This window comes from Ochotona princeps, chromosome 16 (genome assembly GCF_030435755.1).
Source record: "Ochotona princeps isolate mOchPri1 chromosome 16, mOchPri1.hap1, whole genome shotgun sequence".
Classification (NCBI taxonomy): Eukaryota; Metazoa; Chordata; class Mammalia; order Lagomorpha; family Ochotonidae; genus Ochotona; species Ochotona princeps.
In genome coordinates this window covers 57,970,334-57,982,655 of record NC_080847.1, presented here as the reverse complement: position 1 = coordinate 57,982,655, position 12,322 = coordinate 57,970,334, and the positions used below count along the sequence as shown (strand labels likewise).

At 49.8% G+C, this 12,322-nt stretch overlaps 2 protein-coding genes across 2 annotated transcripts in view; both read right to left on the bottom strand.

Moving 5' to 3' along the window:
• RPS5 (ribosomal protein S5) overlaps positions 1–12,322 on the bottom strand; it is a 154,133-nt gene that overhangs the window by 128,824 nt on the left and 12,987 nt on the right. The window lies entirely within an intron of this gene.
• Positions 2,255–3,671, bottom strand: LOC105942430 (zinc finger protein 135). Its single transcript, XM_036492727.2, is given in 2 exon segments — positions 2,255–2,314; positions 2,316–3,671. Coding segments are annotated over 2 exon segments (1,416 nt in total).

Sequence of the window (12,322 nt, the reverse complement as noted above, 5' to 3'; positions counted from 1 at the left end):
ACTGAAATCTTCACTTACCTGCCTGACAAGGTTGAGAGGAGTTACAGTACCAGCACGGTGGCTAGAGACCCTGGTGGAGCTCATGGGACTTGGGCATCCTTGCAGTGTGGTAGTCTAATGGTATGCAGGCTGCGTGCACAACTGCCTACACCAGCAAGATGAAAGCTACACGACCTTTGCGGCCTAGCCTTACTGTTCATCCCCGCTTGTCACTTAGGTTTGCAATCAGACCTTCAGCTTTGCTAGGTAATCTTTCTTACTTGTGCTGGTCATTGAAACAAGGCACTTGCCCCTGACACTTAGACACATCAGGGAGGAGAATCACATTCCTTCCATGGTTTTGAGGAAGGTGTCTCTGTGGTTCCCAGTTCTCTGCTGTTCTGTCTGTATCAGCACAGGGAATTACAGCATTGAGGAGCTGACTGGGAAGGTGGGAGCTTGCGGGAGCTGGGATTACTAAGTTCTTCAGTGAGGACACTGGGCTGAGCTAGAACAGGGGAGCACTCACGTTGTTTATAACCTGGAGTATGCACAACAAAGCCTGTGTATTTCTACACTGGATTTGTGAGCAGGAGCCTGTTGTGTTAAAGAAGCTGAACTTCTAGCACGTGGTTTCTTTGAGGGTGAGGAGCTGCATAGAGAGAACATCAAAGGGATGAGGGAGGTCGCATGTCACAAAGGGAAGGAGAACAAAACGACCCCAGGACTGTGGCCCTTGAGCAGCACTGTCCAGTGTGGCCAGCAGCTGGCTATATACAAGATAAATGTTTGGACTGTGGTATGTGCAGCAAGTATACCACACTGCCTTCAAAAGATGGAGTACATGGAAAGATGGGAAATATCGCTAGCTCTGCTCTCTATGCTGACCTGTTGAAATGGTAACAGTTACATTGGGTCAATATTACTTAATTCACCTGTTCTTTCTTTTTAAGTTGACAGCTGGTATATTTAATCTTACTAACGGGGCTTAATTTTCTTTTGTGGGTAGTCAGTGCTGTTTGTAAAAACTATTCCAGATTTCTGAATTGACTTTTAGATGGTACAGAAATTAATTCCAAAATGAGGGCTGTTGTCCAAAAGAGAAATGTATGTCTTAGCACTGAGATGTAAAAAAAAATCAAACTGATGTGGTCTAACAGCTGCCAGTATAATTCGATTCCGAAGGCAGAAAGGCACCATTTAAAGACAATGTCAGAAGGGGTATTTATAGATTGTGCTGAATGAAATAACATGGGCTTTCATGTTTAATATTACCCAAACAAAACCACTAAGCACTTGGAAGAATCAATGAAAAATAGTTCTGTAAGGGATTAACATGTAATTTTCTCAAAAGAGGGACATCTTATAAATCATGGTTATGACAAAAGTTGATATCACTTGAAGATCATGGCTTAACAAAGGAAATTATATTTCCCCCTTTTTAAAAAAATAGAAACATCTGCGTTTCTAATGACTGCGAGTCCTGCAGAAAGAAACTGCAGCAGGAACAGCAGCCGGCTTCCTTGTGATCTGTGAGACTCCATGGAAATAGCTTCATACACACAGCTTTACATTTTTGAGTCTTCCCATACAAAGTTGTGACATATAAAGATGAAGAATTTAAAATCTGTTTTTAGTAACTTGACAGTCTATCAAATGGGATCCAAAGCCAGGAGACCAGCTTCCAAGTATCCTGATTAAACCATTCACACATAATCGGGAGACTTCCTTTTGAGATAGCCTAGAATCCATAGTTACTCCATACACTTGTGAGATGCTGCTATTTTTTTTTTAATATCACAGTCAACTTGTACCATTCTAAACACCCGACCCACCCCCAAAAGTGTAAGGTGCAATAATGGAAGCAAATTCTAACTAGTGTAGTTTTTAATATGCAAATAGGCATTGGTTGGGTTTCTCACCACTCTGAATTCTCTGGATTTAGAACACTTGGTAAACCCTTGGGCAGAAACCCTTCCCCTTTCTCCTTTGTGAGTTCTCTAATGTTATGATAATGGACATTCGGGTTTTGAGAGTCCTGTGTTTGCTTTCTCCACATTTCTCTAGTGTTTAGATCTGAGCAGTCATTTGTCAGGGTAAATTCTGAGGCTGTCTAAGGAGTGTTATGTGTGAAGGCAGTGTGAAAATGTGTGTGCTTTCTTGTGAGCCTGACTAGGTCTCATCAAAGAGGAACTAGGGCTTAAGGCCTTGCAGTGTCCCCAGCACATGTGGAGGGGTCTACCCATCTACCCAGTATGAATTCTCTGGTGCTTGGTCAGAGAAGAGCTGTGGGTAAAGGCCTTGCCACAGTGCTTGCACTTGTAGGGCCTCTCCCCGGTGTGGATCCTCTGGTGCTGCGTCAGGTGGGTGCTCTGCCGGAAGGACTTGCCACAGTCCTGACATGCATAGGGCTTCTCCCCCGTGTGTGTGCGCTCATGCTGGCTCAATGACGAGCTGTGACTGAAGGATTTCCCACATTCCTTGCACCCGTAGGGCCTTTCCTTGGTGTGAATCCGCTGGTGTTCGATGAGAAGGGAGCTCTGGCTGAAGGCCCGACCACACTCAGCACATTCATAGGGCTTCTCTCCTGTGTGGATTCTGTGGTGCTGAATGAGGGGAGCCAGCTGGCTGAAGGCCCGACCACACACCAGGCATGCGTAGGGCTTCTCCCCTGTGTGGATGCGCTGGTGTTTAGTCAGGGAGGAGCTGTGGCTGAAGGCCTTACCACAGTCTCTGCATGTGTAGGGCTTCTCCCCAGTGTGGATTCTCTGGTGCTGTGTTAGGTGTGTGCTCTGCCGAAAGGCCTTGCCACACTGGCGGCACTCGTAGGGCTTTTCCCCAGTGTGTGTCCGCTCGTGCTGGCTCAGGGAGGAACTGTGACTGAAGGTTTTTCCGCACTCATTGCACCCGTAGGGCTTCTCCCCGGTGTGAATCCTGCGGTGTTCTGTCAGCAGAGTGCTCTGGCTGAAGGCTTTCCCACACTCGCTGCACTCGTAAGGCTTATCTCCCGTGTGGGTCCTCTGGTGCTGGATCAGTGGTGTGATTTGCGTGAAGGCTTTTCCACACTCATGGCACACGTAGGGCTTCTCCCCCGTGTGGATGCGCTGGTGCTTGGTCAGCGATGAACTGTGGCTGAAGGCCTTGCCGCATTCTCCACACTGATAGGGCTTCTCCCCTGTGTGGATGCGCTGGTGCTGCGTGAGGTGAATGCTCTGCCGGAAGGCTTTCCCACATGTACCACACTCATAGGGTTTCTCGCCAGTGTGAGTCCGCTCGTGCTGGCTGAAGGAAGACCTGAAGCTGAAGGATTTCCCACATTCACTGCACTCGTAGGGCTTCTCCCCAGTGTGAGTTCTCTGGTGCTGGATTAGTGGTGCAATCTGGTTGAACGTCCTGCCACACTGAGGGCATTGGTAGGGTTTCTCCCCAGTGTGGATCCTCTGGTGTTTGGTGAATGCCGAGCTGTTGCCGAACCCTTTCCCACAGTCATGGCATTTGTAGGGTCTCTCTCCTGTGTGCGTCCGCTGGTGTTCAAGGAGTGTTGAGCTGTGACAAAAGGCCTTCTCACATTGCTGACATTTGTAGAGTTTCTGTTTTGCATAGGTTTTCTGTGGAGCATTTGACTTTGAGATGGGTTTCTCTCTCTTCCTGTGTGTTTCCCATGTACGGGGACCTTGTCTTTCTGGAGTCATTGGCCGAGTTGGGAAATGGGGGCTCAGACCCACATTCTGCCCACCACTGCTTCTGTGTGAGTGCCGACAGCAGCACGCAGTTCTGCAGGCTCTCACAGCTGCAGCCTCAGTGGCCCTCTATCCTCACTCCAGGGGTGCCACGGACTGTCCCTTTAGAAACTTTCTGCTGGGATGACTGCTGGGTATTTCCTTAGAGGTGCTTTACTTTGGAGGTGACTTGTTTTGGATCTATGTTCCAAGTCTGAGAGAAACAAAATAAGGACATGCCCCTTTAATGCCCAATCGAAGAGAAAAGCTTTTGTGATGGGAAAGGGGATGGAAGAATAAAACTGATGCTTTTGACCTTGCCAATTTAAGGATACAGTCTATAAACTAGGGAAGTAACAGGCAAAGGAGTTGGTATACTGGGTATGGATAGTTTGACAGGGAAGAACAGAGAATGAGTTTGGGGAGGGGATGCTGGTACAGTGTAAGAAGCAGCATGGCCTCCATGGTGATACATGATGACAGAGAAGTGCCACATGAGGAAGGACCATGAGCCAGCCCTCTCATGGCTGAGACTCGATTTCTTCTTGGTTGCATATTTCCATCGGCCACCTCACCCTAGATGAGAAGAAACCCATCAGCTCTCCCAACCCAGAAAGAGCTGTAGTGTCCACCACCAAGAGGACCTGGGATCCAGGAAAGTTACTTGAAGTCCAGCTGGTTTCACCTAACAGGGATCTTCTAAGAGCTGATGATTCAATATACCCATCACCAACACACCTGAGGGCCACAGCAAGAGGCAAATGGGCATTTTGAAGGAACAACAAACATGCGTTCCCTCCTCCGTGTTCTTGGCAGCAATGCCTTTAGGCCCTGGCACCAGCCCTCTCCACACAGCCGTGGCCTCAGTGCATGCTGTCCCCCACCCCAGTACTGGATTGACCTCAGGAGAAAGCAGAAGCACTTTTCCCATATTATGTTTTGTATCAGTGAAATTTAAAAAAAAAAAAAAAAGGAAAAGAAAAGAAAAGAAAGGGGCCAGGCATGGTAAACTAGTGGCTGAAGTCCTTGCCTTGCACACGCTGGGATCCCATATGGGCTCCCGTTTGTGTCCTGGTGGCCTCACTTCCCATCCAGCTCCCTGCTTGTGCCCTGGGAAAGCAGTTGATGATGTCTCAAAGCCTTGGGAACCTGCACCTGCATGGGAGACCCAAAAGAGGCTCCTGGCTCCTGGCTTCAGATCAACTCAACTCTGGCCGTTTTGGCCACTTGTGGAGTGAATCAATGGATAGAAGATCTTCTCTCTGTCTGTCCTCCTTTCTGTATATCTGACTTTCCAGTTTAAAAAAATATTTAAAATAAAAAAAAATTAAGGCTGCCTATCATTTGACATTAACTCAGAGTTATTCAGAGTCCTTAAAACGGGAAGAGAGATGGAAGGGGGCAGGTCAGTTAAGTGAAGTGTGAACATGACCATCCACTGCTAACTTTGAAGGGCATGTGGGGTGGCATCCAGCGCTGGAAAACGCAAGGGATGGGTTCCTTTCTGGAGCCTCCATTAAAAACATTGCTGCCTATGACTCACCAAGACCAGAACTGTGAGATAGGTGCTTGGTTTAAGTTGTTGGAGCAATAATGGGGAGCTAATGCAGTCTAACGGGGAGGGATCTGACTGTACCCCTGTTCCCACTGGCCATCCCTGTGGACCGTGGTGGAGGGCTAGCATTCAGAGTAAGGACCTAATGCCAGTAGCAAATGGTCTGTTGTGGGGCTGGGATGCTGCTTTGTTCAGAGTTGTTGGCTGGTCCCCATAACTGAGTAAGAGCCAAGAAGAACAGAACCCCTTGGTTGACCCAGACACACAGCAGAACCCAGCATGGATCCACCAACTACTGAGGGCCCAGTGTACCTGAGAGCTAACTGTTGTGTCACGCGGTGCCTTTGCACTTGCTGTTCCCACTGACTGGACTACTGCTGTCCTCTCAGGTGGTCTCACTCCTCTGGGTGCAAGTCAGCCTTGTACCACCAGGACAGGACACCTGAGACAGTAGCCTTACACAGACTATAGTTCGCTTTTAGAAGTCCAGAGTCCATGACTGGGTATCCCATTGGTTTGGCCTCTTGCAAGGGCAGCTGATGGTAGCACATAATGGCAGAAGCCCATGTATATGGAGGAATTGTGTCTCTGGAAGGGGAGCCAGAGACAGAGGTCCCCGGGGTCCCAAGGGAAGCTCCCTGCTGTGACTTAAAGGTCTGCTTCTAAGCCCTGTGTCACCTAAAGGTCCCGCTACCTCCTGGGAGTGCCACTCTGGAGATGACACCAGTAACCATGGGCCTTTTGTCCAAACCAGTATCCAAGCCATTACACTGTGGCTTTGGCTCACATTAGAAGTCTGGCTGTCTTCTCTCTGCTAAAATTTCTCCACCCTTATCCATTTTTGTTTGTCAGCATTTATCCTCACCAGCAGTTCCCTCACTCATCATCCTTCTTACCACCTATTTATTAACGTCCTTCCTTAACCAATATTGTGAATTCAGCAAACCTGGTGTCTACTGAATGTTCATGGCAAGACCGAGTAATCACTTTTCTGTGGAGAATTAGAGAGGAATTCAAAAAGAGTAAGGATGGATGGGTCCTCCACAGGGCTACTGTCTTGCCTCGGCACACTCGGTGCAGACTGGGATCCACTGCTCAAGGTCCTGCCTCATTTCCAGCTGGAAAAGGCCATCTGGCTTTGGAAACCAACATCCTGCTGAGGAAGGAGATCCTCGGAGTAACTGTTCACATCCCAGGATTCTCCCTGATCCCCTGGCAATTTGATCTTTGTATTTTATTTCCCAGGTGGCTGTGCATGTGTACCAGTCCTCAGTGACTCGTTCCCATAGATTAGTTCTTGGCCAGCACATGTTGCTCAGGCAATACCACCTCCCCTGCTGCCTGGCAACAACACGCATTGTGAAGGTAACCTGGCAGTCAAACCAAGCCACCTCACAGGCCTTTGGTAAAATACCCAGGACACAGACCTTATCTTTTCTGCTGGACTTAGACACTGGAAAGGCACCCTGGCAGCTGTCTGCTCACCTCCAGAGAGGCCCAGCTGAAAATGGAGCAGGAAGGAGGGTGCTGTGGCCTGAGTGCCAGGACCTCTATGATTCATGTGCTAGAAACCAATACCCAGTGTGCTGGTGTCAAGAGGTGGGACATGTGTGACGGAGGACCTGACCCTCACAAACAGGGCCAGTGCCTTCATAAAAGAGGCTCCAGAGTACTCTGAAAGGACATAGCAGGAAGAGATTGTGAGGACCGGCCCTCAGCTGCCACGGAATCACTGGCACCTTGACTCATGCAAGCATTTCGTATTGTAGTCCACATGGGCTAAGATGGACGTGTAGATGGTGGGGGTGAGTAGTGAGGAGACAGCACCATAGGAAAACCTGGATCTGCCCTAGGGATCTAGGGATCTGCACTTATGTGACCCTGGGTCTCTGTCACTCACTGCTTTGTTTCTGCTATTCTCAGCTTGGATCTGTGACTTGCTAGCTGTATTACTGATCTTATTTGATACTTCCCAAACTGAAGCAATCAGGTTATTGAAACTCAAGCTTTTGAGTTTAAAGATGCAGTTCTTCCCATTTTTAACTTAGAATCGGTGGTGCATTTGCTTGTCAGCCTTTTGGTTAAGATCAAGTGTGGCATTTGTGCTGCGGGCAGGCCATTATGGACAGTTTTTTTTTAGATTTATTCATTTTTATTTGAAAGGCAGATTTACAGAGAGGAGAGACACAGATCTTTCATCTGATGGTTCATTCCCCAGATGGTTGCAATGGCTGATGTTGAGCTGATCCAAAGCCCAGGAGTTTGTTTCCGTAGGTGCAAATGACCAAGGACCTGAAACATCCTCTACTGCCTTCCCAGGTCATGAGCAGGGAGCTGGATCTGAAGTGGAGCAGCTGGGACTCAAACCAGAGCCCATATGGGATGCTGATGCTGCAGGTGGAGTACTAGCCTGTTTTGTCATCATGCTAGCCCCAAGCAGTTGTGAGCTTGCCCAGAGAGATCAGAAGTCTCAAGGTCTCCAGCATCACAGCACGGAGCAGTGCTCTCTGGGTAGGCTCCATCTGCCCCTACTTCCTCCTGGGTGAAGCCCATGACCATACCTTCTATGGTCACTTGCCCCTGAAACATCACGCATGTCTTCAGCCAAGTCAAGCCTGGTGCTGGTCTTTGGTGAGGGCAGCTGGTGAGCAGAGACATCAGCCAGACCACATGTGACAAAGTTTACTGGTTCAAGGACTTGAGGAGCCTGTCGTAGTGTGTGAGGGGATGGAGGGCAGCATTTCCCAGTGTCAGGAGCCACATCCCTGTCTGACAGTCAGTGGGACAGAGAAGTCTGTTGAAATAAGAAACAGTGCTGGGTGTCATCAGGAAAGGGGTGATCACGATGTGTTGGAACTGTGCCCTGCTGTATCAGGGCACTGGGGGAGGGACTATCTGGAGAACCACCAGGTTATATTTCATCCTCACCTTGGTGGCCAAAATTAACAGGGTGATTAATTCTCATCTAAAAGGCCTAGGGACACATGGATTTCAGATTTTGAATTTTTTTTTACACTTATTTTTGTAATGTTTGCTTATACTTTATAGGTGGAGCATTTTTCATCTGAAATCCAAAAGGCTCTGAAACCTGAAACTTCTGGAGTAGAGCTTTAGGTCTCTGATTAGGGGTTTTCAATTTGTACATGCACAGCAAACAAAACAAAGACCTTGAGAAAAAGCGTCTTGGGATAGAGATAAATCTTTCTAATCATGACACAAAACCTGAGGCTCCACTCCACCCATGTGGGTGGTCTAAGGCTGTGTAGAATTTACCCATTTTTCATCTTTTAGCTGATGGGTCAGAACTCCAGCACAGTGTGGCCGACTTCTCTGCTTATGGGCTTCCAGGGCTAGAATCAAGGTGTTGTCCATGGGGCTCTGAGGAAGATCTTTCCTAAGCCTCCATCTCTGACATTTCAGGATGGAGTGAAACGCTGTCTTCAGACTGGATCCTTGGAGGAGTTGGGTTAGGGCCGTGAACATCTCCCAGGATTACTGCACTTCTGAGTTTTGTATAATTTCCACACAAGGCTGGTTTCTTCAGGTTCGTGGGACTAACAGCCCAGAAAGGGCAACTTCCACTCCCTTTTGTCTTTGCCTTTCTGCCTCACAAAGGCCTCCACTGCATCCAGAGGTGCCATCTCACATCACAGCCATCAAACCAGGGGCTGGCACCATGGAGCAGCTGCCACCTGTGAGGCCAGCATCCTGTCTGGGTGCCAGTTCATATCCTGGCTGCTCCCCTTCCAACCCAGCTCCAGGCTGATGAGTCCGGAAACGCAGCAGAGGACGGCTCAAGTGTGTGGGCCCTGCCATCCATGTGTGAGACCCAGATGAAGCTCCTGGTTTGGCCTCCCAATCCTGGTCACTGCAGCCATTTGGGTAGTGAATCAGCAGCTGGAAGATCTGTCTCCCTCTCTATAGTGATGAGTTTAATATAAATAAATACATCTTAAAAACAAAAACAACCCCCCCAAAAAGATCACCAAACCTGCTAATGTGTTGGATTTAGGGTTCCCCATCTCTAGGACTGTGAGTCCATAAGTGTGATCCTTGTCAGTTCTCCATCCTCAGGGGTGCTGTTACAAAGATGAAATGGCTGCGAGACCTAAAGGTGGACAAAGAGAGCTGCCTGAAGTGCACTTGTGACTGAGGAAGACTGAGGACAGAATGGGCCAAGTGGGGATACTCAGCTCAGGGCCTGGGAGGGAGGGGTGAGGAGGCAGGGACTCAGCTCACGGCCTCCTATGGTGGAGAAGTTGTTATACACTTACCAGGGTCTGGCTGTTGGGTTCCCCAGAGTCATTTCCTGATGTGGCCTCTTGTGGAACAGCCAGCTGCAGTTCTGGGGGAGGAGGGTACAGGAGAAGCTGGGCTGGTCTCTATGGTAGCCAGAGATGCCAAGCCCTGGGACTCTGGGTGGAGGGTAGAATGGCAGCAGCTGGGGCTTGGGAGCAGCAAGTGTAAACCTACAGAAATGAAACTGGCTTGGCATTTTCTAAGTGCAGCCTGCCACATGCCATGGTTGAACAATCTCACATTTTCCTACTCTGTCTGAGAAGGGGAAACAGGCCAGGACAGGTTCAATGTGCCGATCCCACTGGTGGTTTCCCGGGTAAGTGGGAGGACACTTCAAAATTCATGGAAAATCTGTTTTAACAGGTAAGATTATTTTAGTGCAAAATATATTGCAGTTCATGCATGGCCATATCTGTTGTTAGGATGGGGAGCTAGGCACCAAGTGGTACATCCCATTTCCTCTCTTCCCTCAGATGAGGGCGATGACCCAGCACCTGCCCCCTCCATGGCAAGGGCTAATTAAAGTATACTAAAGGCTGACATGGGTCCATGCACTATGGTGACTGTTGCTTCTGGGAGCATCCATTTAGCTCGCACTACCCGCAGGGCCAGTGGTGTCTCCAGAATGAACTTCTGAAGCCACTGTCTGGACCTCCGTCCAGCCGCCCTCCCCGTGACCATTTTTACCCCCATGGTTCCTCCTGGGCTTCACCACCGTTCCCAGGATCCAGGGGACCCTGCTCTGCTGTGTATTTACACCTCCCTAAGCACCCTGCCGCCGGAGCCAGGAGTGGGAGGCAACGCTGGGGTCCCCACACAGCCCCTGGGTCCAGGATGGAGCTGGCTTCAGGACATGCAAACTTACATGTTGGCCGTGAATGGGGGCCACAGTGGCACCAATAATAAACAGCTGTTTTCTGGCTCCTTAGGCTGTTGGGGTTAAAATCCCGAGTTTTCGGGAGCTCCCAGCCCTTACCATGCCATCCTAGGGACTGAAATCGCAAGGAAGGCGCAAGCTCCGCAGATGACCCCAAGGTGGAGACCCTGGCCTGTCGCACCCACGGCAGGGAGGAGCGACACGGGTCAGGCTCGCTCCCGTCTCCAAAGGGCCGAGCCTGCGCCCCTACGACCCCCGACCGCATCTTCCCACAGCAGGACTCTGGAACCTTGTCTCCAAGCTGACCCTGTCTCCCGCACCCCCACCACCTGCGGGACCATTCTCCTCGGGTTCAAAGCAGCAAGAGGGGGTTCGATGCTGCCTGACGAGCGGACAGGTGTCTGTTCCGACCAGGGCCCGGCCCGGTTCGGCCTCCCCCTCCCCAACTCTCCTGGATCTCACTTACCCACCTCAAGACAAAAGACCTGGCCGCATCAGTCCGGACTGCGCCCCTGCCCGCGAGTGCCGGACTACAACTCCCAGAGGGCCGCGCGGGGCATTCGGCCAGCCGAGGCCGCGCCTGCGCAGGCGGCAACGAAGCCTCGACTCCCAGAGGTCCTCCCGCGTGTTGGCCTTTCAGAGGTTGACGCCTGCAGGCGGCTGAAACCCAGACCTGCACCTGGAGCCCGTGCCTGGTGACAGCGAGACCAAAGACAGAGAGATCCACGAGCGGGAACCGCGGGAAGACCTTGGGGCGCAGTCTTCCAGAGGAGGACAGGGCAGAGGCCTGCATGAGGCCCTGGGGAGCGAGTCCTCACGTGCTACACTCCCCTGTGTCTGCGCTGCCTAGTGGGAACCGTGCCGTGAACTTCAGGGTTGTGAAATACCGGCGTGACTTTGACAACACACGCAGAAAATGTGGAAGCGAAGCACCACCCAGATCCCACCTGAGCAGTCCTGGACAGTGCTGAGTGTTACACAGTTCTGACTGTTAGTGGTTCTCGGAGTATATTGTTATACAGTTCTGAGGTGCATCTTCTGAGGACAGTTTTGGAATATACATTTATTTGACACCATCTGAATCAATCAGGAATCAGGAGGCTCTTCCACACTCCCACGTGACTACATGGTCCCATGGACTTAGGCTATCCTATGGTGCTTTCCCAGGCCATAAGCAGGGAGCAGCTTGAGAAGTGCAGCAGCCAGGACTGGAACTGACATCCATATGGGATGGCAGTGCCACAAGTGGAAGCTTAGCCTATGGCACCAATCATGTCAGTCCTGAAGACTTCAGATTCATTAAGCTTTGGCACAGTAGTGTTCCCACGTAGGTGCTGGTTTGTACCCCAACAGCTCTACTTCCCATCCAGCTCCCTGCTTATGGCCTGGGAAAGCAGTAGAAGATAGCCCAAAGCCTTGGGACCCTGCACCCATGTGGGAGACCCACAAGAAGCTCCTGGACCCTGGATTCAGATCGGCTCAGCTCCAGCCATTGCGACCATTTGGGGAGTGGATCAACAGATGGAAGTGCTTTCTCTCTATCTCTCCATCTCTTTGTAAATGTAATCTGCCTTTCCAATAAAAATAAATCTTTGGGGAGAAGAACAAAACCACAGTAGTGATTATGAAAAGATATGATGGCTCAAAGTCACAGTTCCCGGACATACCAAGCCAAGGGACAGTGGAGAGATCTCCCATGCATTGTGTTCTGGCACTTGTTCAGCATGTGCATTTGAAAGTTGCTGCAGTTGTACAGCTCAGTCGGCATACAGCATTAAGCTTGTTTTTCATTAATAATTTTATTGATATAAAATAATTATATATGACATATGCCACATACGATTACAATATAATATACATATATTGCATAATGTATTACATATAATAAATATT